At 32.8% G+C, this 25,887-nt stretch overlaps 1 protein-coding gene across 3 annotated transcripts in view; it reads right to left on the reverse strand.

Moving 5' to 3' along the window:
- Cntn5 (contactin 5) overlaps positions 1 to 25,887 on the reverse strand; it is a 1,085,282-nt gene that overhangs the window by 596,952 nt on the left and 462,443 nt on the right. For all 3 annotated transcript variants that reach the window (XM_063256195.1, XM_063256196.1, XM_063256197.1), the window contains one exon: positions 9,194 to 9,317. In XM_063256195.1, coding sequence (XP_063112265.1) covers positions 9,194 to 9,248 — 55 coding nt within the window. In that variant the 5' untranslated portion in view covers positions 9,249 to 9,317. The remainder of the gene's footprint in view (positions 1 to 9,193; positions 9,318 to 25,887) is intronic.

Consider the following 25,887-nt stretch of genomic DNA (forward strand, 5'->3'; position numbering starts at 1 on the left):
GTTATACACACACACAGCTTTCTAAATATAGAGCCAATACAGAGCATCTCTGGCTACTTAGAATGTTATTTCGTAATGAAAAAATTCTGCCTTTGGCTTTTTGGTAGTTTCTGTTGATAAATTTTCTAATTCTTTTAGAATAAGGCTAAACTACTTATAAAAAATAAATTTTAGCAATTCAAGATAGAAGTTCCATGAAGTATTCTCCTTTGAGAATTCTGTCTTTTAAAGTGAGTTTGTTATATGACATGATAGATATAGATATAGATATAGATATAGATATAGATATAGATATAGATATATGTTGTTGTAACAATTTGGAGGCTTTTGTGGTTCATTAAGAGTACAGAAGTTCAGAATACAAATAATGATGTTGATATATGTTAGATTAATAGAAAAAGTTACATTTTTCCAAGATTTTAAATATTGTCGTGTAAAGGTACAGTTTCTTTTTACTGGAGAACATAAAAAAGGCTAATTCTCCATACTCTAAGTAAAGAAGGAAATCTGAAACTTAAACTTTAGATTAAAAAAAGGAAAAGTCAAGCCCGTCTATTGAAGTATAATCAAGATATATAGTTGAGGTCATCTACAAGAAATCTTTATGCTTCATACAACACATTTGTATCTTATGCTCTCAATATTTTACTTCTTGGTTAAAGAGAAAAACACAACTAATTTCATGAAGACTTTGCAAAGAGAAGGAAGTGTACTACAAGTTTATATCATTTCAAATGTTTATTTTATCATTCAGATTTTCATCTCCTCCTATACTTGTGACTACCTACATTCTCATGATAAGACTGAACCTGCAACTGAACTGCAGTCATTGTTTACATAAGAGATGCAAACAGATATAATTTTCCCCTGGATATGTTAAATCTTTTGGGGTAGTCAAATACCAATACTTGTTTATGATGAAATCAACAGATGGTTTTGAACAACAGCAGATCCCAATTGTTAATTCCAATGTCCCTCTCCAAACCTTCTGCGAGAGCACCATACCTAAGCTGTGTTTAATTTTTCCCAAGCTCTGTAGCTTATTTTCCATAAAGCAGTAAACATGATATTTCAATGTATTAGTAAGCTATATCTCTCCTCTTGTCAAACTGTGATTTGACTATTGCTTTTCACACTGTTTCACCACTAATCACTTTCCCTACACTGTTTTTTTTCTATTCAAATTCTTTTCCTTTTTCTACATGGGTTCTTCCTCTTACACATGAAATAGGTTTTCTCTTAAAGGATTTGATATCTGCCTACCCCTTTCTGCCTACAGCACTCCCCCACCATATTAAAAATCTACATTTATCAGATCATTTTTAGGGATTGATTCGCCAAGAAGTTTCCTAACAATTATATGTGAAATTATACCTTGCCACCCTACCCACCACCATCCACACTACCTCCTCTTGCTTCCTTCTACTTCATTTCTTCATGGTAATTATTTCTATCAGATCTTGCACTACTACTATTTTTCTTAATTGTCTGTCTTTTCTTTAAATTATGAATTCCACAAAGGCAAGGAGTTTTGTATATTTTGTTTGCTGCTGTATACTTAGTGCCAAAAACAGTATCAGATAGACACTAATGAAATAGGTCAGGCCTTGGTACTTGACTGCTTTGAAACTCCTCAAATTTAGTATTAGATAGATTTTGACAGGAAATTTTTGTTGCAGTACTTGTTTGGTGTTTGACTTGCAAGTTAGAATTTGAGAGAGGGTTATGGGTGTTAAGGGGAGGAGATTCAAAAGAATCAAGCTGTATCATGTATATGTACCTACTCTCTGAGATTAATTTCAATTTTATACACCACAAACATGTACTAATAAAATATTTTTTTAAAAGTAAGGAAGAAAAGGATTTTTTTCATCTCTATGTCTTGTGCCTCACTACACTTTCGCTCAAAACAACTTGGTACTTGTTTTTGGTACTTTTTGTACTTCTAAGAAACAACCAATAATGAGTATAGAGAGACCACTGTTGCATTTATGAAATTTATAGAAAGATAAATTCTAATAGAAGTTTCTTCAACATTCCAGGCACTGAGACTAAGGATACAAATATCTTTACACTTATTTTACCTCTGTAATTATTGTCTTTCATAGAATCTTTGACAAATTATACAGGTTTGGCTTTTGTGCAACTCTTTGTCCATAGCTACATTTTTCAGTGGCCAAAACACGAATGATACAAATGTTGTATGTTGAGTTTTACAGAATCCTATTTTTATGAACATTCAATTCCTTTAGGGTTACTCTGGAACAAATAAGAATCCTGGGACCAAGTTGAAATAGTCTCTTGCTAAATTTAGACTTTAAATAAAAATAGCTGTAGGCCGCAAAGGAACTGCCAGCCAGTGGGACTCGCTCTGAATTACCAGAGGAGCAGGTGAAAAGGTAGACAAGCCAGCTGTCCCTATGAAACCTTCAGAACTCTTGAAGAAAATTCAGGTCAGCCTCAGTGCTGAGCGGGGCTGTAGACCAGGAGCCTGAACAGCTGCACAGGAAGCTGTCACTAGTCAAAGAGTCCACATTTTTACTTTTTTTTCTTCTCTAGTTACTTTTTTCTTTCATCTACTTTTTCTTTTCTTTTTAACTTGTTTGCATAATCCCTTGAGCTAACTAGGATACTTTAACCCTGAACTTCTGAATGTCTAAAGCACTTCTTGGTATTGAAAAAAACATCAGTATGATCAAGTTAGACACCATATAGCTATTTATTGTGTTGATTAATTTTTTACTAGAAATTACTATAACTACAAACAAAGTTTATGAATCTCTTAAGAACCAAACCAATAAATTCATTTTATTCATTTATAAAGTATATTTTCTGATTTATAGAAACATCATGTTAGCTTCTTAGTTATGGAACATTACATATAACAGATCTTACCTCTATCTTTATAGAGAAGATGGTCTTACCTTTTACACAAACATGTAAAAATCACAACTGCAAAATGGGCAAGTTCTAAAATTAAAAAGATCACTTTACTATCTATAATTGTGATCTGGGCCCATTTAGATGGTTTTCACATACTCTCTGGGTTCAAGCCATAGCAGGAGCATAATCTTCAATCTAGACACATCTCTGGGAACAATGAATGTTCTGTGACAAATTTCATTGTTAAAGTTAGAATAACAATTAGAATGAAAAATAAAAATACTGTAGTTAGTATTGTATCAAATGAATCTTACCAAGGATTAAATTGATAAAGTTTCAACAAATCTATAGTTGACTCGCTTAATGGTTGGCAAAACAGGACTTTTTCAGAGTCAAACAGAAGACCGTGTATCATACATAATTGTTTTTCATTCTCACAATTATTTAAATATGGTTTATTATACACATGATATATTATCAGAGTTTGTGGTCCAGAAAATCTATGAATTTGTTTTAAAATCAAAGATAACAGTTATTACTCCTCTAAATTTGTTTTGAATTTCAATTTTCTCAGCTTGCTTGGGTATCCAATGAATTTCATTTTCTTTACATTTTATATTCAAATCAACATGATAGAGAATAAAAGCTCTATCTTGCTGCCAAGTTACTCAGATAACTACTTAGGAGCAGTTTTTCAGACACTCATGGTAAATAATAAAACAATATTTACTATTTAATACAAATATTTCTCATTAGCATTTCTGGGGGCAAAATTTATCTTTGCTCAAACAATGATATTGCAAATAATCATAAACTAGTTTCATGATACAATATGAATTCTTTGACCATAGCTTCACCAAATAGACTATATATGTGTGTGTGTGTATATATATATATATATATATATATGTATATATATATATATACATATATATACGTATATATATATGTATATATATATATATACATATATATATTTAATAAATTTTGTATTAGTCAAGTTGTATTATTACTGAAAATGACACTAGAAAGTCAGTTCAGGTTAAGGAACATGAGACAAATTTCATAGCTTTTCTAGACTACAAAACCCTTTAATATACATTGTGTATTCCTTAGGTAATAGTCAACTGGAAAGTATTTTTCAATAAATTATTTTAATGTGAAATAAATAAAATTTAGCTGGCCTAATAAGTTAGTTAATTTCCTCTTTATCTCCAATACACTGAGACGCATTTACATTTGTTTCTCTAGGAAGCTGAACTTGCTCTTGGGGATTTAATTTTATAACACTCCAAGAACTGCTGACAATTACAGGTAGCTTCTATTATTTTCTTTGCCTTTAAGATAAAAATAACAAAGCTGACTAATTCAGATAACCCAACCCTCATCCCTGTCTGCTGTCCCAATGACAAGGAAAAATTAAATTGTTTTCTGGTTAATTACATGTCCAGTACCAACAGGGCACAGCTGATAAGACAGCTTGGATTCCCACACTGGAGTAGGCTCCACTGTAACTTCTCAGGGGAAAAATACAATGTGCAAACATATAATTTAAAAATGATTGTGGAGGAACCATAATCCATTTCTCTCTCCCAAGTGCAACAAACCAGTCAAAATTAATATTATCAAGCACCTGTTTGCAGAGGCACTTTTGTTTTCATTCTCCTTTATAAGTTCTTAGGCAGTGCTAACTGGCAGTGATAAAGTTCTATGCTATTTACCACACTGCCACCCAGAGAAGAGATGTATAAGCTTATCAATGACAGCCACTCTCTGAACAACAGTACATCATCAACTTGGCAGAAACAACAAACTGCCGCTTTTTAAATAAAATAAATTTATTCCAACTGAGGAAAAGAAGGCCAAAGTAGAGAGAGCTCTGATGTTGTTTTTTAAGCAGTATAGTTACAGTGGAAACATCTTAAAGAAAAGTAACTAAAGGAACTTATATAGTCTTGGAAGAAGGTCACTGTCTCTCCAGTTGACTGGACTGAATCCTTCACTAATATTTAAAACATCATGTTGTGTGTTACTGCGATGGAGTCCTCTCATTATATTCCACCTGTTACCATCCACACGAAGGCAGAATCAACTCAAGTCCCATTCCTACCAGCAACAAACTATATTTCACTTGCACAAATTCAGATTTGAATCACACAAGGTCTTACTTTTTTATTTCTAAGAGATATAAATTTAGTAAAGAAAATAGCTATTCATTATAGAGGAGATACAAGTTCTCTACTTTCAATAATATTTCATTCAAGAGCATCTTGTCCTGCTTCATAAAATAGTAAGTTTTGCCTTTAAGACAAAAATAACAAAAGTGGCTAATTCAGGTGACTCAACTCTCACCTCCCATATCTAGAAATTTCCAGTTATGATTATTGTCAGACAGATTTTTCCCTTATGTTAAAAATGTTTATCAGAAGCAGAAAAGTTATGAAAACAAATCCTATATATGAAAAAAGAATGTTCTAATTTCTAAGGATAAAAAAATTTTAAAGAATTTAAAATATTGTAAAAATTGCTACCTAGAAAATACAAATTTTAGTTTTTTATTACCTTTCTTTTATAAGTATATTAAGAGGCAACAGTGACATACTGACATTCCAAAAGGAAGACTTTCTTTTTTTTTAAATTTCTTTTAACTTTTTATCAGCTTGCAAGGCAGGTGCTTACGCCGCTGAACTAAATCCCCAGCCCCCAGAAGGAAGACTTTCATTAATGCTATACTAATAGTTTGTTAGATACTAAAATTTTTATCCATAATTTAAAAAAATATAAAAATCATTTCAAATCTTCTCAGATTTATAAAAATATAAATTGTGTCATTTTCTTATCATTTAAGATGTAATAGTTATTTTAATTTAGAAAGGAGATGAAGCTCAGTATTCAAGTTCAATAAATTATTATACTGTTTATTCTTATTGTGAGGAACATCATAAATTTTTGGATAAAATAAATTAAGACAGCACAAGTTTAAGCTTTTGTTCCATCTGTGACAGCAGCAATATTACTGTGCTTGTATAGAAAATGACTCCAGTGAGGATCATTTTTCAGGAGAGAAAAAATGAAGATTATGTACAAAATAAATAAAGACCAAAGACAAAAATTTTAAAATGAAAAAGAAGTATTGGAGGTTGTCATACTTCAATAGCAGAAATGTTTTCTAAAACTGTTAGAGGAAATATTCTCCATACTGCAAACTGTATGGCGGCCCTGCGCTCTGTTCTTGTCAGACAACATCTGGAAGAGAGACATGAGGAACCTGCTGTGGCTATGTAAAAAGGGTGTAAGGGATGATCAGTCCTTATCACTGGGAAATGATGGGCGAAATGAGAATGTGTACTCTGAAGAAAAGCAGATTTAGACACAGAATATCTGTGTTCTCAGCCATTTGTAAAGACTGTCCCAAGGAAGACCTCAGAATAGGTGTGCTGTTCCTAAAAATAACCACGGAAAGAAGATTGTTAGAAAGGAGCCATTTCAGGCTAACATGATAAAAAGATATCCTGTCGTCTTAACGGCATGCTAGTGAGTACTTCATGGTAAGAAATATTTTCCATAGGGAAAAAAGATGAGATGGTGACCAAGGTTACTTCCAACTCCAAAATTCTTTAAATCAAAAATGATCACTCTGAATTTTAGTAAAAAATCCTATAGATAGATTTAAAGAAATCTGAAAATTTTTAACATTGTACCCTACCTCTATCTCTCTCCATACTATTTATTTATTTATTTATTTGTACCTAGAATCCAACTCAGGATCTCATGCTTGACAGGCAGGCATTGTGCCACTGAGCTATACTACCAACCACAAACTGAATAATTTAAACTGCACAAATGGAAAAAAAATTCATGTAATATGCTTATAGTTGTCTTACATTATTTACATGGCAAAAATAAAACAACGATTATTCATTTTTTTAAATGCCACATTTTGCCAAGTCGGCAGTTTCAAATAGATCACGCAAATGCGGAGTCAAATGTTGTGTGAAAAATGAAAATAGACTAATCTAAGTCATCGTGCAAGTAGAGTAGAATGTGCTAAATGTTATGAGAAAATGATTTAGAGATCTTGGCCTAAGCCGTGTTCGTGTTCATAAAGGCTCACTTCACAAAAATCCACCATGTGAAAACAATGAATTTAAAATAACAACAGCTTTTACAATAATTTATAATAACAGCTTTTTCATATAAAATATAAGCTCTCATGAATTTAATCCCCAGCTTATTAATGAGAATCCTCTTTACTTTGTCACACTTAGGAGCCTCAGCCCCTCGCCTTCCAGGTGGGGAAGTCAGCCTTTGGCCAGGCATTCGCGCATCTGAAGCTTTCCTGCCTCATTCTGTCCACCTGCATGGTAAGGCAGGACTTCTAAGTAAGCTTTCTACTATATAAAATTTAGGAGCTATGAAAAAAAATTTGGAAAACATTACTTTTCTTTGTTCACCTCATTCCTCACTTAACAAAAACTAGATAATTTGACCCGCAAGTTATCTCAGGTAATGATTAAATTGTCAAAAGTCATCATTTCAAAAACTGTCTTCATAATACGTATATTATACGTTGCTTCTTTTTACTCCTGATCTAGAATCTTCACACTAACATGGATTGTCATTACATAAAAGTTAATCATTTTGAAAATAGATATGAAGGTTTTCAGGTCATCATTTCTTTCCTGAAAAATGAAAAGTATATATAAATATATCTAAAGGAAAAAAGCAAAGCCATATAAAAATGACAAAATATATAAAATGATTTTAAGTAACAGTACACATTAAATAACATCTGAATTAGATCTTCTGGCTTCTACTTCATAAAGCTCTGACCTGGAGAGTGAACTGCTTGGTGACACACACTGATCAGGTAAAAAATAACTGGCTTCGAAGACCCAGGAACTATGGCATACAAAAATGAAACAAGTATGTCTGGAGGAGAAATGAATGAAACAGTGCTGAAAATCCTTTTTAAACCTAGCTAATTCCTTGTTACTCAAATTTAGAGAATACTTTAATCTGTTTAAGGCATTTCTAGATTTCTTATTAGATAAACAGAAAAGTTGAAGATGCATGTTTCCTACATCTAAAGGACATATGATGTACGAGAAAACATTGTGAAATTATTCATGACTCTTAGATATCGATTATTTTTCTCTGCTCATAATTGAAATAATATATATCACAGATATAGTTATTTTATAGAATGGAATACAATTCTGCCATAGAAAGGATAAATGAGATATTTATAAGTAAATAGATGCACCTTGAGACCATACTCTTAAGTGAAATAATTTGGGCATGCAATGTTCAAATATCTCATGGTGACTCTGTGGGAGAAAACAATATATAATGGCCTAAATGTATGGTAGATACTGTGACATAGGAAGAATGTTCAAATGCAAAGGGAAAGAGGTGAAGAGGGAGGATGAAAGGAAAGAAAGGACAAGAAAAATAAAGAATAGAAGGAAAAATAGAAACAGATACTTGTAAATAAGGAGAAGACATGTTGAATGAATGGGAGGGGAACTGGGAAAAAGAAGGAATCAAGATACCTCATGTGCAGGTATAAATTCCCGATGATAAATGCGATTGGTATGTATATGTAATATGGATTAAATTATTTAAAAAAAAGAAAAGCACTACTTTATCAGCTTGTAATAGTACTAATAATGAATCTGTTTAGCAACAATGCAATGTCACATTTCCACGAACTCCCCCAATGGAGACAAAAGGAAGTATCACTGGATAAACTGCCTGTTAGAGTTGCAAAAAAAGAAAAAAAAATTCGTTCAGTCAATAAATATCTTGACTCGATTAGTGGTAGTGAAAGTTGCCTTACTCAATAACTCTCTTTTCATCTTCTTCACACCAGCTAGGAATGTTCTCAAAAGTAGAGGTGATTAATTAGTTTAGTTTTCTCTATATTTGGCATTTTATTCATTATTTTGTATTATTTACAGTATTTTTTATTTAGAGATTTTAATCACTTACATGAATATTTTTGGATTGTGGAATGGGATTATATTTCCTTTATTGGGAAATTTCCCTTAATATACAAGTGCTTTGGCTTACAAGCATGTCTTGAACCAATAATGCTCACAAAACAATTTATGTATTTAGAATGTACTTTATTAAGTTGTGAATGACTATTTGCAATGGTAAAAGAGGTTGAATGATTGGTCTACTTTTTGTTGGAAACAATCAATATTGAAATGAATTTAAACAGACACTAGAAAACATTTTTTAATGGAAACATTGTTAAATTTTAGTATGCTTAGAAAACCAGATAATTGGTAGAGTGTTTTACCTGAAAGATACCCGATGACTGACATAAACAGAATGAGTTTCCAGGAAGAAGCCATCCTTGGTCACAGAAATTTTCTTTATCCCAGTGTATTTATCAGCACTGAATTTTCTTCATAAAGATTACCCTGTTAAGGTAGAAAACGGTTTTTAGAAACATAGAAAATAAAGAAAAATAAAAATCATTATAACAAAATTTTAAAGACTTGTTAAGTAACTTTAGTTTAAAGGTCAGGTGTGCAAACAGTTGGATACTGGCAACAATAAAATAGTTTCCATTACAATTCAACAAATTTGCATTTAAACTTTAGGAAAGTTATGGTTTCCTTATCACATTTATTTATATTGAATATTCCTGTATAGAGCTTAAAAACATCAGGTTCTAATGGGGATGATTTTTCATCAAAGGGAATATATAATAGCTGTATTTATTATGTTAGAAAAATTATTGGGCTAGGAAAGTAGAGTAGAACTGGTTATTTAATATATACTCCTTTGGTCTAGAACATAATTTACGATCAGTTAGCTAAGTGATTTCACACATTGTGCCTGTAGCTCATAGAAACCTCCACAGGGAATTTTTTCTCAATTATTAATGTCAGCTGGCTTTGTTTATAATGCCAGTGATTATCTTGCTGTATTACAGTATGGTCCTTTGTTGAGTTATTTCTTTCAGCATCTTTTGGTAGCCCAAACAAAAGGGAAATAGTATTTTCATGAATTTTTAATATTTTTGTCTAATGCCACTTTAAAACAATAATTAATAGCACATTACATTAATATATTTTCTTTTTACCTGAAAGACAGAATAAACATGAAAAAAATATAGCACTGTAACACTAAATCTCCTCTAAGAATTTGACAAATACATAGTAGAAATTCCTAACCTACACGAGAGCTTGAGTTTTCGCTTATCAGCTTTGATTTTCTTGGTCAAACATGATGCAGTAGAGAAATAATTGAATAGTATATCTATGAGTTTTACAAAATAATGGGTTTTTCATTTTATTCTTCCTCATCATGTTGGTCCAAGTCAGGAGATACCTAATATACAGAAATGCATTTTTCTTAAATAGTTTATATTTTAATATAGTCATATCAAAGGGGAGCATCTCATTATTATTTCTATTTGGATAAACCTAGTTCCATTTTATTCACATTAACATAGAGGCTTTTTAAAAGTTTATTCTAATGCTAATGATCACTAACAGAGAAGAACATTAAGAGTTAATAATGGCTGATTGATTTACATCCACCTTGAATGGTGAGTGGAAACTCCATTCTTTTTTTTTTTCCTGCATAAATATTGGAAATAAAATAACTTGAGTTAGAAAAGGTGATACCATAGTTAATTTTTGCAGTTTAAAACATTTTTATTTATAGACTGCTTTGTATCAGAAAGAAAAATAATAAAATCAATATATCGCACAAACTGAAGATGCTTGAAGTTGCTGAAACTATACTTTTAATTCATGAGAACAGCACGTTTGAATTCTTAAATTTTCATCTCATGACAACACTGGTCACTTTTGGACTGGGAGTTCTGAGGAGGTAATACACTTTTTGATGAACTTGTCTTGAAAAGCTTGTACTTTGATCCATGTCCCAAGTGCTGTTTCTTCCCTTTTCAACAATCACTAACTAATGCAAGGACTACTGCCTTAGCTTTGTGCTGCACGCTAAGAATGTCAAAGGCTTAACACAGAAACATGCATGTTCACACAGACAGAAATAAACCACAACCAAAAAGCCTAATAAAAGGATACTGTGATTATAATACAGATAAAGAGCTGGGAAAAGAGGAACGATGCATTAGATTGTTAAAGTTCCGGAGAGTAGAGGAAAATCATAAGATTTGAAGAAGTCACTGACCTTAGACAAAGATCTTACTTTTTGAGACAGATAGTACAAGGATACTGAGAGTAAACAGATGGATAAGTCAGTGTGGCAGAGTTATATTCTGAAGAAATCAACAGGATCTGGGTATGGCAGTGTTGTGCACTTATAATCCTAGCATTCTGGGAGGCTAAAACAGAATTTAAATTCAAACCATGCTTGAACATCTTAGCGATTTAGTGAATCCCTATACCTCACAATGAATGACTGAAGGAGTTAGTGAATTGTAATAAATGAATAAATAAAGTAGAATCTAACTCAGTGCATAGGCTTTAGGTTCTATTCTTAGTACTAAAAAAAGAAGAAAATGATTAACAGGAATTAAGGGAGCATAGTGAGTGAAAAAAGGCTGTAGGAGCAAGCTTAGCAGGGATTGAGGCAAACCATTCCTGATAAGATGTCAGATAGACCGTTATGAAGTAATCTCTAAAAGAATTTGTCTACTGCCTAATACAAATGATGTTATGCGGAATTTGATTACTAAAATAATGAACTTTATGTTAAAGACTTCTAGGAAAACGACTTGTGTGCATTTGTATACATTTTCAGAGATGGATACAAAGTCTGTAATTCCTTTTTTTATTTTAAAGAGTAAGGCAAAACAGTACATAACAAAGCAGATCAGAACAGAAAAACATAAACAGCACAATATTTCACCAGAGGACAATCCATAATTAACAGTAACTACCACAATGTCTCTTTCTTTAAAATAGTTCAGCATAACTTCATATACAATGCATAAAATAGTATAAAACCACAAGACAATGGGATTACAGGGCATTCAGAACCAAATTACAGAAAACGAACAATAGCTACTCTATTATCTCATTTTCCATAGAAAATTTGTATATACTATCACACATAATACAATCCAATAAGAAACAACATGATAGAACCAATGTAAACAGAAGAACAAAATCATGGTATGACTTCAGAGTAAGATGATATTAAATCAGCACTGGCTATTATAATGACTTGTTTTCTTCAAAATAGCTGTTCATACCATCACAGACAATAAAATTAACAAACCAGGATACACTCATTCCAGCTAATGGATGCCACCATTATAAGGTGTAAGCAGTGTAATGGGGAATCATGATTACTTTTATGTATTCTTACCATTTCTTACACTAGGGAGACTACAACGTATTTATACAGGTGAGTTTGATTTATTTTGCTTATGAGTATGGTCTCAAGTTGCGCCCATTTATTTATAAATATCTCAATGTGATCATTCTGTATAGCTGAGTAGTACTCCATTGTATAAAAATACCACAATTTTGTCTCAAGATCTATGAGGTATGTTGATGGTATTTTTATTGAGATTGCATTGAATCTGTATAAGAGTTTTGGGAGAATGGCCATTTTCACAATGTTTATTTTTCCTATCCATGAGCAAGGGATGTCTTTTTTTTTTTTATTTAAAGAGAGAAGAAAAAAAAAAGGACATAAAAATGCAGTAAAAGGGTACAAATAATTCAGTATTTCTAGAAAAATATATACAGTACGAAATCACCAGTTAGGCTACACATTATCTTCCCAGAAACAGTTGTCCATATCACTAAATTAAAGCATATAAATGAACACTCATACAGTGAAATTGGAGACAGTTTCGTTCAGTAATCCAACAAAAGCTCAGTTATATGGTTTTCCATCCTACACTCTCGAACATATCTGTGGATATATCCCTTAGTCCATCTTACTTTCCTCTCTTTTTTACAGTAACAATTAGGCTTTTTAGGGTTTTATTACTCTCATGGTTCTTATTACTTTTTGAAGAGAATAAAAACAAATGTGACTAAGCAAAACAGAGTCAGTTAGAACAGAAGTGTGGGCATAGCACGTGATGCAAAAATAGAATACCAGGTGATCAAAAGTGGTTACCATTGTGCCTCTTGCTATTTTTAAATGGAGTTGTCTATATCATCAGGTATAATAGAATTGATCAAAACAATACAGAACAAAACCAACAAAATCTACACTGAGGACCTTACAGGACTTCAAAAAAAAAAAAAAAAAAGGGGGATGATAGTCAAACTATATTGGGCAACACAGTATATCTTATTGCCTTCAAAGTTATTGCCTATACCCTCAAACTTGATACTATCAAACAAAATATAATATATAATAATCAGACAGAACAAGATGGGGAGAGCAATACTGGCGTTCAAGTCAGGTTAACAGGACAACAAAAAAGTTACTATAATATGTCCCGTTATTTTTTAATTTAGTTTTCCCTTAATTAAAAAAATGAGAGAAAATAGATTAATTTAAAAATAGGGGGAAGATTGAGATAAGAGAGGACATTGTAATAGAACAACGCAGGGCAGAACCGAGCAATTCAAGCATCATTCACCGCCAGATAACCTAACATAATAGTAGTCACCATAGTGCCTCTTTCCTTTAATTATTTGAGTGTAATTTCGCATGCTATAATATCAAGCATATCTAGACAGTGTGAAGCGTTTCAAGAGAATGCAAGAATTACAGGGTATTTAGAACCTGCTAATAGAAAACAAACAATGGTTTCTATATTATCTCTTTGTCTATAAAGAGTTTTGTTTATAATATAGCATATAGTGAAATATAGTAAGATACAACATGTTAAAACCAGTGGAAACAGATGTACTACAGCTTGATGGGACTTCAAAACAACGATATTAAATCAGCACTAGCTTTTATGTTGTGTTGTTTCTTCAAAATAGCTATTCATGCTATCATAGATACTAAAATCAAACAACCCAGGTTAAAACCATTGCGGTTAATGAGTGAAAACATTATATGGCTTCAAACCAATATGGTTGGGAATCATGATTACCACATGCTTCTGTGTATTCTTATCATTTCTTACACTAGGGAAACTATTCGGTATTTATACATGTGAGTTTGATTTATTTCACTTATGAGTATGGTCTCAAGCTGCGTCCATTTATTTATAAATGTCTCAATGTGGTCATTCTTTATAGCTGAGTAGTATTCCATTGTATAAAAATACCACAGCTTTTTTATCTATTCTTCAATTGATGGACACTTAGGTTGTTTCCAAAATCTGGCTATTACTAATGGTGCTGCTATAAACATGGGTGCACATATATCACTGTGGTATGATGCTTTCAGTTCTTCTGGGAATATGCCTAGAAGCAGTATAGCTGGGTCATATGGGGCTTCCAGTCGTAGTTTTCTGAGAAATCTCCAGACTGACCTCCATAATGGTTGCACTAGTCTACACTCCCACCAACAGTGCAGGAGACTTCCTTTTTCCCCACAGCCTCTCCAGCATTTGTTGTTGTTGGTTTTCTTGATCTTGGCCATTCTTTCAGCAGTGAGATGAAATCTCAGTGTGGTTTTGATTTGCATTTCTCTAATGACCAATGATGATGAACATTTTTTCATATATTTATTTGCCATTTGTATTTCTTCATCTGAGAATTGTCTATTCATCTCAGATGCCCATTTTTGGATTGGGTCTTTGAATTTTGGGGGTCTTATTTTTTTAATTCTTTGTATGTTTTAGACAGAAGTCCTTTGTCTGAGGGGCAGTTCACTAAGATTTTTCCCAGTTTGTGGGTTTTCTTCTCACCACACTGGAGACTTCTTTTGATGTGCAGAAACTTTTTAATAAGAGGTGATCCGAGTTATTGATTCTGGGAAGTATTTCCTATGCGGTTTGAGTCCTGTTCATGAATTCTCTACCTACTCCTATATCTTCAAGGTTTTTTACCCAATTTGTCTTCCAATAGATTTAGTGTTTCTGTTTTAATATTAAGAGCTTTGATCCATTTAGATTTTATTTTGATACATGGTGATAGGCATGGGTCTAGTTTTAGTTTTCCACGTATGGAGAGCCAGTTTTTCCAGCCCCATTTATTAAAGAGACTGTCGTACTCCCAGTGAACCTGTTTGGCCCCTTTATTGAAGATAAGGTGGTTGAGTGTATTTGCAGTTGTGGTTGTATCTTCTAATCTATTCCACTGATCTTTGGCTCTGTTTTGGTTCCAGTACCATGTTGATTTTACTACGGCTGCTTTGTAGTATAGTTTCAAGTCAGGGATTGTGATACCTCCTGCCGAGGAAGGGACGTCTTTCCATTTCCTGAGATCCTCTTCAATTTCTTTTTTCAGTGTATTATAATTTTCCCTATATACGCCTTTCACTTCTTTCGTAAGAGTAATTCCTAAATATTTCATTTTTTGGCTGCTAGTGTGAAGAGTATGGCTTCTCTTATTTCTCTCTCTGTGATTTTGTTGTTATTATATAGGAATGCTATTGATTTTTGAGTACTGATTTTGTATCCAGCTATATTGCTGAATTTTTTTTTATTATTTCTAAGAGTCTTTCAATGGAGTTTTGGGGTCTTCTATGTAGAATATCATGTGTTCTACAAACAATAATAATTTAACTTCCTCTTTTCCTATCTTTACTCCTTTTATTTCTCTCTCTTGTCTAATTTATCTGGCTAGTATTTCCAATACTATGTTGAATAGGAGTGATGATAAGGGACATCCTTATTTTGTGCCTGATTTTAAGGTAAAGGCCTTCAGTTTTTGGCCATTTACTATGATGCTGGCTGTTGGTTTACCATAGATGGCCTTTATCATATTGAGATAAACACCCTCTATTCCAATTTTCTGTAAGGTTCTTATAATGAATGAGTGTTGGACATTATCAAAAGCTTTATCTGCATCTATAGGAATGATCATGTGATTCTTATTTTTGGCTTTTTTGATATGGTGGATTACATTTATTGACTTACATATTTTGAACCATCCCTGCACGCCTGAGATGAATCCCACTTTGTCATGATGTATAATATTCTTGATGACTTGCTGCATCCTGTTTGCTAATATTTTATTGAGGATTTTTGCATCTGTGTTCATTAGGGAGATTGGCCTGTAGTTCTCTTTTTTAGTTCAGTCTTTCTCCGGTTTTGGTACTAGAGTAATATTTGCTTCCAGGAATGACTTAAGAAGAATTGCTTCCTTTTCGATTTAATTGAAGAGTTTGAGGAGTGTCAGCATTAAATCTTCTTTGTATTTCTTGTAGAATTCCACAGTGAGTCTGTCTGGTCTTGGGCTCTTCTTTGTAGGTAAGGACTTATTTAGATTTTCAATTTCATTAATAGAAATTGGTTTTTCAGCAGTTTTTACATCTTCTTGACCAAGCTTTAGTACTTCATATGCTTCTAGGAATCTGTCCATTTCTTCTGTGTTATCGAACCTATGAGAGTACAGGTTTTTGAAATAGGTGCTGATGATCTTCTGTATTTCCAGAGTCTGCATGATTTTACCTTTTTCATTCCTTATTGCATGAATTTGAGCTTTTTCTTCCCTTTTTTAATTAGGTCGGCCAGGGGCTTATCAATTTTATTTATTCTTTCAAAGAACCAACTCTTTGATTCATTGATTCTTTGGATTATTTTCTTAGTCTCTATTGCATTAATTTCTGCTCTGATTTTTATAATTTCCTTGCTTCTTTTGACTTTGGGCTTGACTTGCTTTTCTTTTTCTAGATATTTGAGGTGTAGCATCAGGTTGTTTATTTGTATTTGTTCTGTTTCCTGATGTGGGAACTCAGGGTGATAAATTTTCCTCTGAGTACTGCTTTCATTGCATCCCACAGATTCTGGTAAGTTGTATTTGTATTTTTGTTAGCTTGTAGGTATTGTTTAATTTCTTCTTCAATTTTGTGACCTACTGATTGCTCAAGGTGTACTATTAAACTTCCATGTGTTTGTGGGATTTTTGCATTTTGTTTTATCATGAATTTCTAGTTTCATGGCGCTAAGATCTGAAAACATTCATGGGATAATTTCAACTCTTTTGCATTTATTTAAATATGTTCTGTGGGCTAGTATATGGTTTATTTTAGAGAATGTCCCATGTACTGCTTAGAAGAATGTATATTCTTATGCTGTTGGATGGAACACTCTGTATATGTCTATCAAGTCCATTTGTTCACAGGTGTGATTCAGTTCTGTGATTTCTTTGCTGATTTTCTGTCTGTTTGAACTGTCCCTTAGTGTCAATGGTGTAAGGTCTCTTGTTATAATTGTGTTATTGCTAATTTGACTTTTCTTTCTAGTAATACTTGCTCTGAATAACTGGGTACTCTGGAATTTGGTGCACATATATTTAAGGTTGTTATCTCTTCCTCTTGAGGTTTTCCCCTAACCAGTAAGTAGTGACCTTCTTTATCTCTTAGCATCATTCTTGGTTTGAAGTTCACATTGTCTGCAAACAGAATAGCTACTATTGCTTTTTTTCTTTTTTTGGTTCTTTTACATGAAGCATTGTTTTCCATCCTTTGACTTTCAGTTTGTGAGTATCCCTTTGTGTTAGATGTGTTTCTTTTAGACAGCATATAGTTGGATGTTGTTTCTTGATCCATTCTGTGAGTCCGTTTCTTTTCATGGATAAATTCACACCATTTACATTAATGGTTATAACTGTTATATACTGGTTTATTGTTGACATCTTATCTTTCTGCTATTGCATCTTTATCTTTCCATTCTGTTTAATTGTCTGCCTTGCTTAGTCATTTTTTTCTATGTGTATCTAACCTGTCTTTCAATATTCTTTGCAGGGTTGGTTTGGTCATCTTGAAGTTGTTCAGCTGTTCTTTATCATGAAGGTACCTTATTTCCCCATCCATTTTGAGGACAGTTTTGAGGGGTACATCTGTCTAGGCTTGAAATAATTTTTGTTTAGGATCTGAAATACTTCATGCTCTTCTTGACTTCATTGTTTGTGCTGAGAATTCTGCTGTGATAGGTTTTCCTTTATAGGTGATCTGTCTCTTCTAGCAGGTTTTAATATTCTATTTTATGTTGGATTTCTGGGATGGTGATTATTATATGTCTGGGTGTAATTTTATTTTGGTTATGGAGTTCTATATGCTTCACTAATCCTAATGTCAGTTTTCATTCTCATGTTTCGGAAATTTTCAGCTATTACTTCTGTAAATAGTCTCTTGATATCATTTGTGTTGTCCCCCTTCCTGTTCATTTCTTCCTATCAGTCTTATGTTGTTTTTCTTTGAATGTCTTGCAGCTATTGAATTGTTATTTCCGGATTCCTTGCTATTTTTAAGAGATCTTTCCTCTCCTCTTCATTAGCTGCAATCTTGTCTTTAAGGTCTGAAATTCTGTCTTCACTTTTGTTGACGTGGTTTTGACAACTTTATGTGTTCTGTTTGTTTCTTATATTGTCATTTAATTTTTAAACTGTGTCTTCTTAGATGTGTTCAGCATCTCTTTCATTACTTTTATAATTTCTTCTTTTACCTGGGAGATTATTTCTAGTTTGAATTCCTTTAAAGCTTTCCAGAATTGCTTTTTTATTTCAGGTATTTCAAGTGTATGAAATATATTTTCTCTATGTACATGGGTCCTAGGCCTTCTTGGGATGGGCTGGATACTTGAGATTGTATTTTGGTCTTTTGTTTTTTCATTTTCCTATATTTCTGTGTTTCAAGTGTTGTTCCAAAGCTTCCCCTGGACATGTTGGTAATTGTCTCTGATTTCCAGGGCTCCTGGGACTTCTCTAGCAGCACAGCTCCCAGTATTTAAAGAAGGTCACTGGGCATGGCCCAAACAGGCCCGAAACCGGCGGAGCCCAGTCTAGTGTGGCTGCAAGCCAGGTTGGTCCCTGACCACTGGGAGCAAGGATCTCAAACTCTCCTGCGGTTCAGATGGTGTGCAAGAACCTATCTCATCTGGCAGCAAACCTCCCTGGATTGAAAGAAGGTCACCTGGCATGACCCAGGCATGCCCTAAACCTCCTCCAGCAGTGCAGCTCCCTTCTAATTCCTTAATTCCTACCACACACACACACACACACACACACACACACACACACACTCACAGACACTAATCCATAAAAAGCCATGTGCTATAGTTTGGTTCTGAAATGTCTGCTAAAGGCTCATTTCCTCAGCCTTGGCCTGCAGAACATGATGCACTATGCGAGGCAGTGGGATCTTTAGGAGGAAAGCAATCCAGAGGGCAGAGATCAGGTCACTGAGGTCCTGGCTTTGAGAGGGTATGGAGATCCTACCCCTCCTCTCTGGCTTAGCTTCATGCCTGCTGTGAGATAAGGAGCTTTGCTTCACCATGTGTTTCTTGCTGTGATACAATGTCTCCTCAGAGGTTTAAAAGGAGGGGCCAACTGGGAGTAGACAGAAATCTCATAATTAAGGCCCCAAACAAATATTCCTCATAAACTGACTGGTTCAGAGATTTTGTCATAGTACCAGAAAACTGATACTCTTTTTAAAATATCTGAATCACATTTATCCTTTTCTTCTCTTTCTTGGGTAAAATAAAGGTGTATGTGATAACTTTTAAGATTCTTGGAAACATATCATGACATAAGTAAAATTACTTTATCAAAATAATAGCACAAAAGTAGTTCATCACACATCTATTACATTCCTACTGGGTGCCAGACAAAATTATAATCATTGAATATCATTTAGCAAATCAGAAGAATGTATACCTAGCAATGCCTTGATGGAGACTAACAGTTATACATTATACCATTGAACATGGAGAGATTGAAGAGTCACAAATACTAATTTGGAAACCATTAATCTTTAATTTAATGTATTGAAACCATACACTTTTAAAACAATCACAGTTTAAAAACTTATTTTAAATGTTTAAATTGTATACCTACAATGGTATACTTATGATATTTAAATATCAGTATACAAAATGAAATATTTCCCTGTAGTTTTGCTGAATTATCGCAAATATTTGCAAGTAATGCATAATAAATAATCATAGTGTTTAAGTCCCAGCCATAAAGAATAAACAATTAATGCATTGCAAGGTTGAGTGCATAAACAAGTTCTGAAAAATATTGGAATTTGGGGCTAGTTACTGAGTGGCAGAGGATTCAATAGTGTGCATGAAGCTTTGGGCTCAGTACTCAGCACCACAAACATGCAAACAACAACATAATATCATAACTCAATAGGCCTAAACATACATTATATAAACTAAAGGATGAGGTAGCATTTTGTCACTTGATTATAAGTTAATCAAAGTTTTTCACATTGATTATAAGTTAACCTTTGTTTTAAAGTTGCATATAGGCAATTGCTTTGTTAATGATGTTTGTGTGAACTGAAAGGTCAAGACAGAATGAGAAAGAGACATAAACCGTGAAAAGTTAGAGATTTCTACTGTTCTGTTCCATAAGTCTTCTCTTACTCAGCAGTCAGAATTATATTTTAAAATAGATTAGGCTATATAAGGACTGTTTTATTTTTATAACAAAATATAAAATCCGTAGTGCACAATCCTATGCAGCCAAATATGGCCCAGTGCCTATCTTTCTGAGTTTATTTTCTAACAATAGAAACTCATTCAGCACAATAGATTTTTTGCTGCTTTGAAAATATGTCAAACTCTCCTGTGACCTCTGTCCAGAGTTCTCCAACATCAAGGATTTCCCTAGGAATAGATTTAGAACATTGTATATTATCTCTGCCACTATTTTTTCTCATATTTCCCTAAATTGTTTTCCATCTTAGCAATGTTCAGTACCTGTTTAATATCATTATTCTATTTCTTTATTAATTATATTTTCCTCCTATTGGAATTCATATCTACGAAAGTAAGAATTTTTTTATCTTGTTCATTTCAGAAACCAGGATGTCTAAAAGAATAATCAACATTTACTAGGTATTCAATTGTGCACTTTGGTAATAATAATTGAATATAACCATAATAAGCAAGCTATCTGAGAATACAAGAATAATATCTCTGTCTTAGATTTCTGAAACATTAATAACATCATGTTAGGCACTTTACTCACACAACTTATAGCAGAACTTTTACTGATAAAAGCAACTTGTTTAATGTCACAGAACTAGTGAGGAAAAAGCTATAGAATAAGATCTATTGACATTTAAAGTATATCATCTCATTCAGTATTCTGAGAAATTTCTCCAACAGTCTCTAGAAGGACTCATATCAAGCAACTGGGACTGATATCAACTTAATAAAAAACCATTAAAGCAATTCATATATGCATGTCTTAAATACTGTCAGCTAGAAAAATTTCACTCTACAGTCTTTGGCCTATATTATAAGAATAAGGAATTATTATTCTGATTATGACAATTCTTGTAGAAAAATCCTTTCTTTTGTCAGATGTCATATGAATCTTTAATATATAAATTATACCCATAATACAACATACACAACTTTAAATTTCTTTAAGGTGGTGCAAGAACATATGAGATTAACTTATAACAGGATTCATGGAGGTTTTTACTATTTTTTTACTCTTTTGCGATATGTACCTAAAATGTTTGCATTTTCTATGTCAGTTTTACTGAATTTGTCCATTTCACTTAGATTTTTTTCTTTAAAGTGAATAAGCTTTATTTCTTTAAAATAAATAATATATAACACCCTCATATATCTGTAATCTACAAAACATTGATTTAAAGTACATGATTACAACAACATGACAGACTATATAAATTCCCTGAAACAAGACTAGTCGAGTTTTGGTAAGCATGCAATTTACAAAGTAAATTGTAAATGAGTAAATTAGGGCTCAACCTACTTAAGGGTGAGCATCGCACTTGTTCTGAGTTATTTTTATGTATGGGGTAATAAAAAGATGTTTTCTCTTCTGGCAAACTAGAACCATGAGAATTAAAATTGTTTCTATTTATTTCCATTTGTACATACTGGGGTTACAAAGTGTAAATTTTAATAAAAGGGATAAAATTGCAAAATATCTCTTTTTCTGTAGATTTCACATTCTATTCTAATAGTTACTTCTTTATAAGACTGGAGCAAGTGGCATTTTTAATAGAAAGATAACTTTTACATGCTGAATAACACCAAAAGAGGGCTGTCAGAAAATGAACATAATCTCTCTCTCTCTCTCTCTCTCTCTCTCGCTATATATATATATATATATATATATATATATATATATATAGGAGCATTGTGTTCTAATTAACTTTGAAGTTCTATATTGACCTCAAGTCACCTGAGCTAAAATAGTTGATGAAATATTCAGCAGAAGATATGGGAGAATAAAAATAAGAATGTGTTTGTTTCCTTACATATACTGCATATCTATTGAGGATCAAGCAACAACATCAGGAGGGCTATTTACAGAATTTGAGGTTTCAAACATAACAGACTGAGTAATGATCCTACGTATCACAGAAAAACAAATGATACTTTTGTATCCTAACAAGAGTGTCACGGAATGTAGACATTGTTTACATGTTTTGGCAATATTTGTCAATATGGACTTTGATACTGTTTTGCAAAGCACTAGTGATATCTATTTTCTCATACTTTTTAATCTAAGAGCATCTTTTGACCTCAAAAGACCAAGGTATTGTGGAAAATGGACAAGCAAGGATGTAAGGAGTAGAGCTAGTGTTCTTAAAATTCTAAATTCAGCTTTCCACACTTAATGAAAAATAAGAGTAGAGAAAAATATGACTTGAGTTTGTTTATTGCTGAATAAATAGTGTGTATAGTGGTGACAATAACCAAAAAAAAAAAAAAAAAAAAAAGAAAGAAAAACAAAAAAAAAAAAGATGACTATTCTATCAATCTGCTGCCAGAAATAGGTCCTGATTCCCACCGCTTGGTGACTGACATCTGAGCAGTGTGAGGACAAACCATGGCTCACCACCCTGGCCTCCTGTCTGCATGTAAATCCTGATAGGCTTTGTGCTATGCTGGGATTCTGAGTACCACTCCGTGGCCAAGTGACAGAATGTTTCTTATCCTGGTAGCTTGGAAACTGAGTGTCATTACTAAACTTGCTTCTTAAATATATATAATATTATGGCATGTATTTCAATGGATAATTACTATATGTCAGATCTAGATAAGAGTGGCAAGCTGAGAATTAAAATCAACTTTTTACTAGTAAGTCACTTTTCATATTCTGATGCAGTTCAGGTTCACATTCATGGCAGCTCTAAGAGCAGAAATCTACAAATAAATTCTAGATTCCTCATAAGTGGATGTGTGAACAGAAGACTATAAAATCTAGGATTCCTCTAGAGAAGGACTATCCTAGAGAATAGTAAAATAATATTTTTAGACGGTGTCACAGTGAAAATCTCGGATTTGCATCACATACAAGAAAAAAATTACTACGAAAGAAAGATAATATAAACAATAACAATCAGAATCAATCTGTAAAACTTAAGATATTTATGTCTATACACATGTATTTATATAAATAAAATAATTGGTACTATAAAAAAGCAGATACAGAAGTAAAGAAGCTATCTAGGAAACATTCAGATAGGCAAAGACATGGAAAATAAAACAGGAAAGTAAGCAAAACAGTTATACAGAAAGACTGTTTTAACTATGCCTTTTAAAAATTTTGAAAAGAGACAGAATGGATGCATCAATATGTAAAGAAATATAGTTTCTAACATTGTTTAGAGTAAATGAAAATTAACATTTTTAAGATTCAAAAAGACTAGAAAAAATAGAAGAATGAATACATAGGCACATATACAAGATACATGATAGTGAAAATGAACAGTGCAAAAATTAGGAAAAGAGAAACTGATGATAAAATTATTAAGATCAGGCTCTACAAGATGACTTCACAGCGATGATGAGATACAAACATGAGAATAATATGCTATAAAGAAATAACTATCAATCTGTTTAACTAAACAAAAAGATTGTTTAACTTAGCCTGAAGCTGACTCTGCAACTTCAGTCCTTACATAAGAAAGGCAGAATTTCACTTGGAAACTTTTATCTTTTTTTTTAAACTCAAAAACAAGCCTTAGCCAATGACAAACAATCCAACAGGTGTTTTGTTATGTAACTGGCATCTTCCATTGGATCATATGCAAATAGGCGACATGGGTTGTAATCAGTTAGATAAGAGCCCTACTTTGCTTCTAGTTTTAGCCACAAAAGCTCACTGCTTACACTGCTGGAACAGAATCCTCTCAGGCTGTTTTGGTTTTAAGATTGATTCATTAATTGTTCTTCATTCTAATAAAATCTGTTTAATTTGTTCAAAATCTTTCTTTTATCAATCTATAATTCTAGACACAGTGAAAATTTCTTTAAAGGACACAGACAAGAGAAAAATATCTCTTTCCACTAACTTGTAAACTGAGTTTTCCAAAATCAAATTCTTATTGAGAAAAATAACAAAGGATATTCTGTAAAGAAAACAGCTACAGAGGTAAACTCTGAAATACATAAAAGGAAAATAATAGTAGCTAACATACAGTGTTTACCATATTCCAGGAACTGTTCTAAATATTTTTATAGTCATTTAGTCATTTAGTTAGTATGAGGAAACTTATGAAGTAAGTCTACGATTATCATTTTACAGACAGCAAGAGAAATCACAGAGAAGTAAATTCTACAAAGTCACACAGCTACATGTAAACTCTTTAGGAACAATGTACCTCCAAAAGTTATGAGTTCAATCAGCACATTAAACTTTCAGAAAGAATAATAAGAAAAAATGCAATTATGTATATAAAGCAAAAATAACTATGTTTCATAGATTAAAACTCAAGACAAATGTAAAGTTAAAATACATCAAAATAGTAGTATACTGATTAGTTGGGAAGTGACAGCACTTAAATATTTAAATGGCTCATGAATTAAAATACTGACCTTATATTATTGTAAAATGTCTGTCATACTTACTGGATTCACTACTGGAAAAAAGAAATTTGTCAGAAAATAAGTTTATATTCACCTTAAATCTTTACCACCTCCCACTATTTTAGAATGAAGAAGACATTACAATTTCTTTTCATTGAATTTAAATTTAGCAGGTAAGGCAACAGCCTGTGTCTCATATAAAAATAAAATCCTAAATTCTTTATTCTAGAAGTAGAGGCTTTTTGTATTCTGGTTTCAGCCATGCCTTTTACCATACCTTCTATTTATCCATCTACACTGTTTTGAATGTCAGCTAGTGGAAACAGGTTTTCATTCACAAAACTAATTTTTGTTATTTTGTATGAAGTAGTCAACACTCAAAAAAATACAATGCTTCTATCCCCAAAATTACACTATAAAACTCTCACTTCTAATATTATATACCTTTGCCATATAACATACAGAAGAACAAATTACCATTATTACACAAGGATTAACAGACATGAAAAAATGATGAGATTTGCTCTGATGGTTTATATCGGCGGTCCCCAGGCCTCATGCATTTGCATTGTGCATTTGTGTTGGTTCATCTTATAGCACTTGGATTGATGGTGTCAGTGCTACACTCATCTAGGGGTGGAGCCAGCATACAATGTAATGGCTGGAAGAAAGCCTGTCTCTCTCTCTTGCTGGTTTCTGCCTTGCTGTTTGCAGCTGCCACCCTGTCTTGGAGCCAACCGAGTATGGACTGAAACCTCCAAAAACTGTAAGAAATAAACCTTTCCTTTCCCAACTTTCGGCATCAGTATTTTGTCTCAGCGACCAGTAAAGGGTAATTAAGACATTTGCCTAATGATTCACATAATTTAAAATCGGCATCAGAATTAGCACTACCAAGAAAAAATAATCAGTATTACCTGCTTCTCACTTATGGCTGGAGCATTAAGTAATATATACAAGTTGCCTTATCCATATTCTACTGAAGAGAATATATTCTTCCAGGTCAAGTTGTTGGAAAATTTAAGAGACAAATTGTATGTATGTAAAGCAAGATTCTTCTGAAAATGACTGCAGAGCCTCACAGTTAGAAGCCTGGCCACAAGGGGCAGTGGGCCTCAGGGAAGGCAAAAGTACATTGCTTATTGTTTACTACA

This window comes from Cavia porcellus, unplaced genomic scaffold (assembly GCF_034190915.1).
Source record: "Cavia porcellus strain 051 isolate PalLab524CR breed Dunkin Hartley unplaced genomic scaffold, mCavPor4.1 scaffold_9, whole genome shotgun sequence".
Taxonomy (NCBI): Eukaryota; Metazoa; Chordata; class Mammalia; order Rodentia; family Caviidae; genus Cavia; species Cavia porcellus.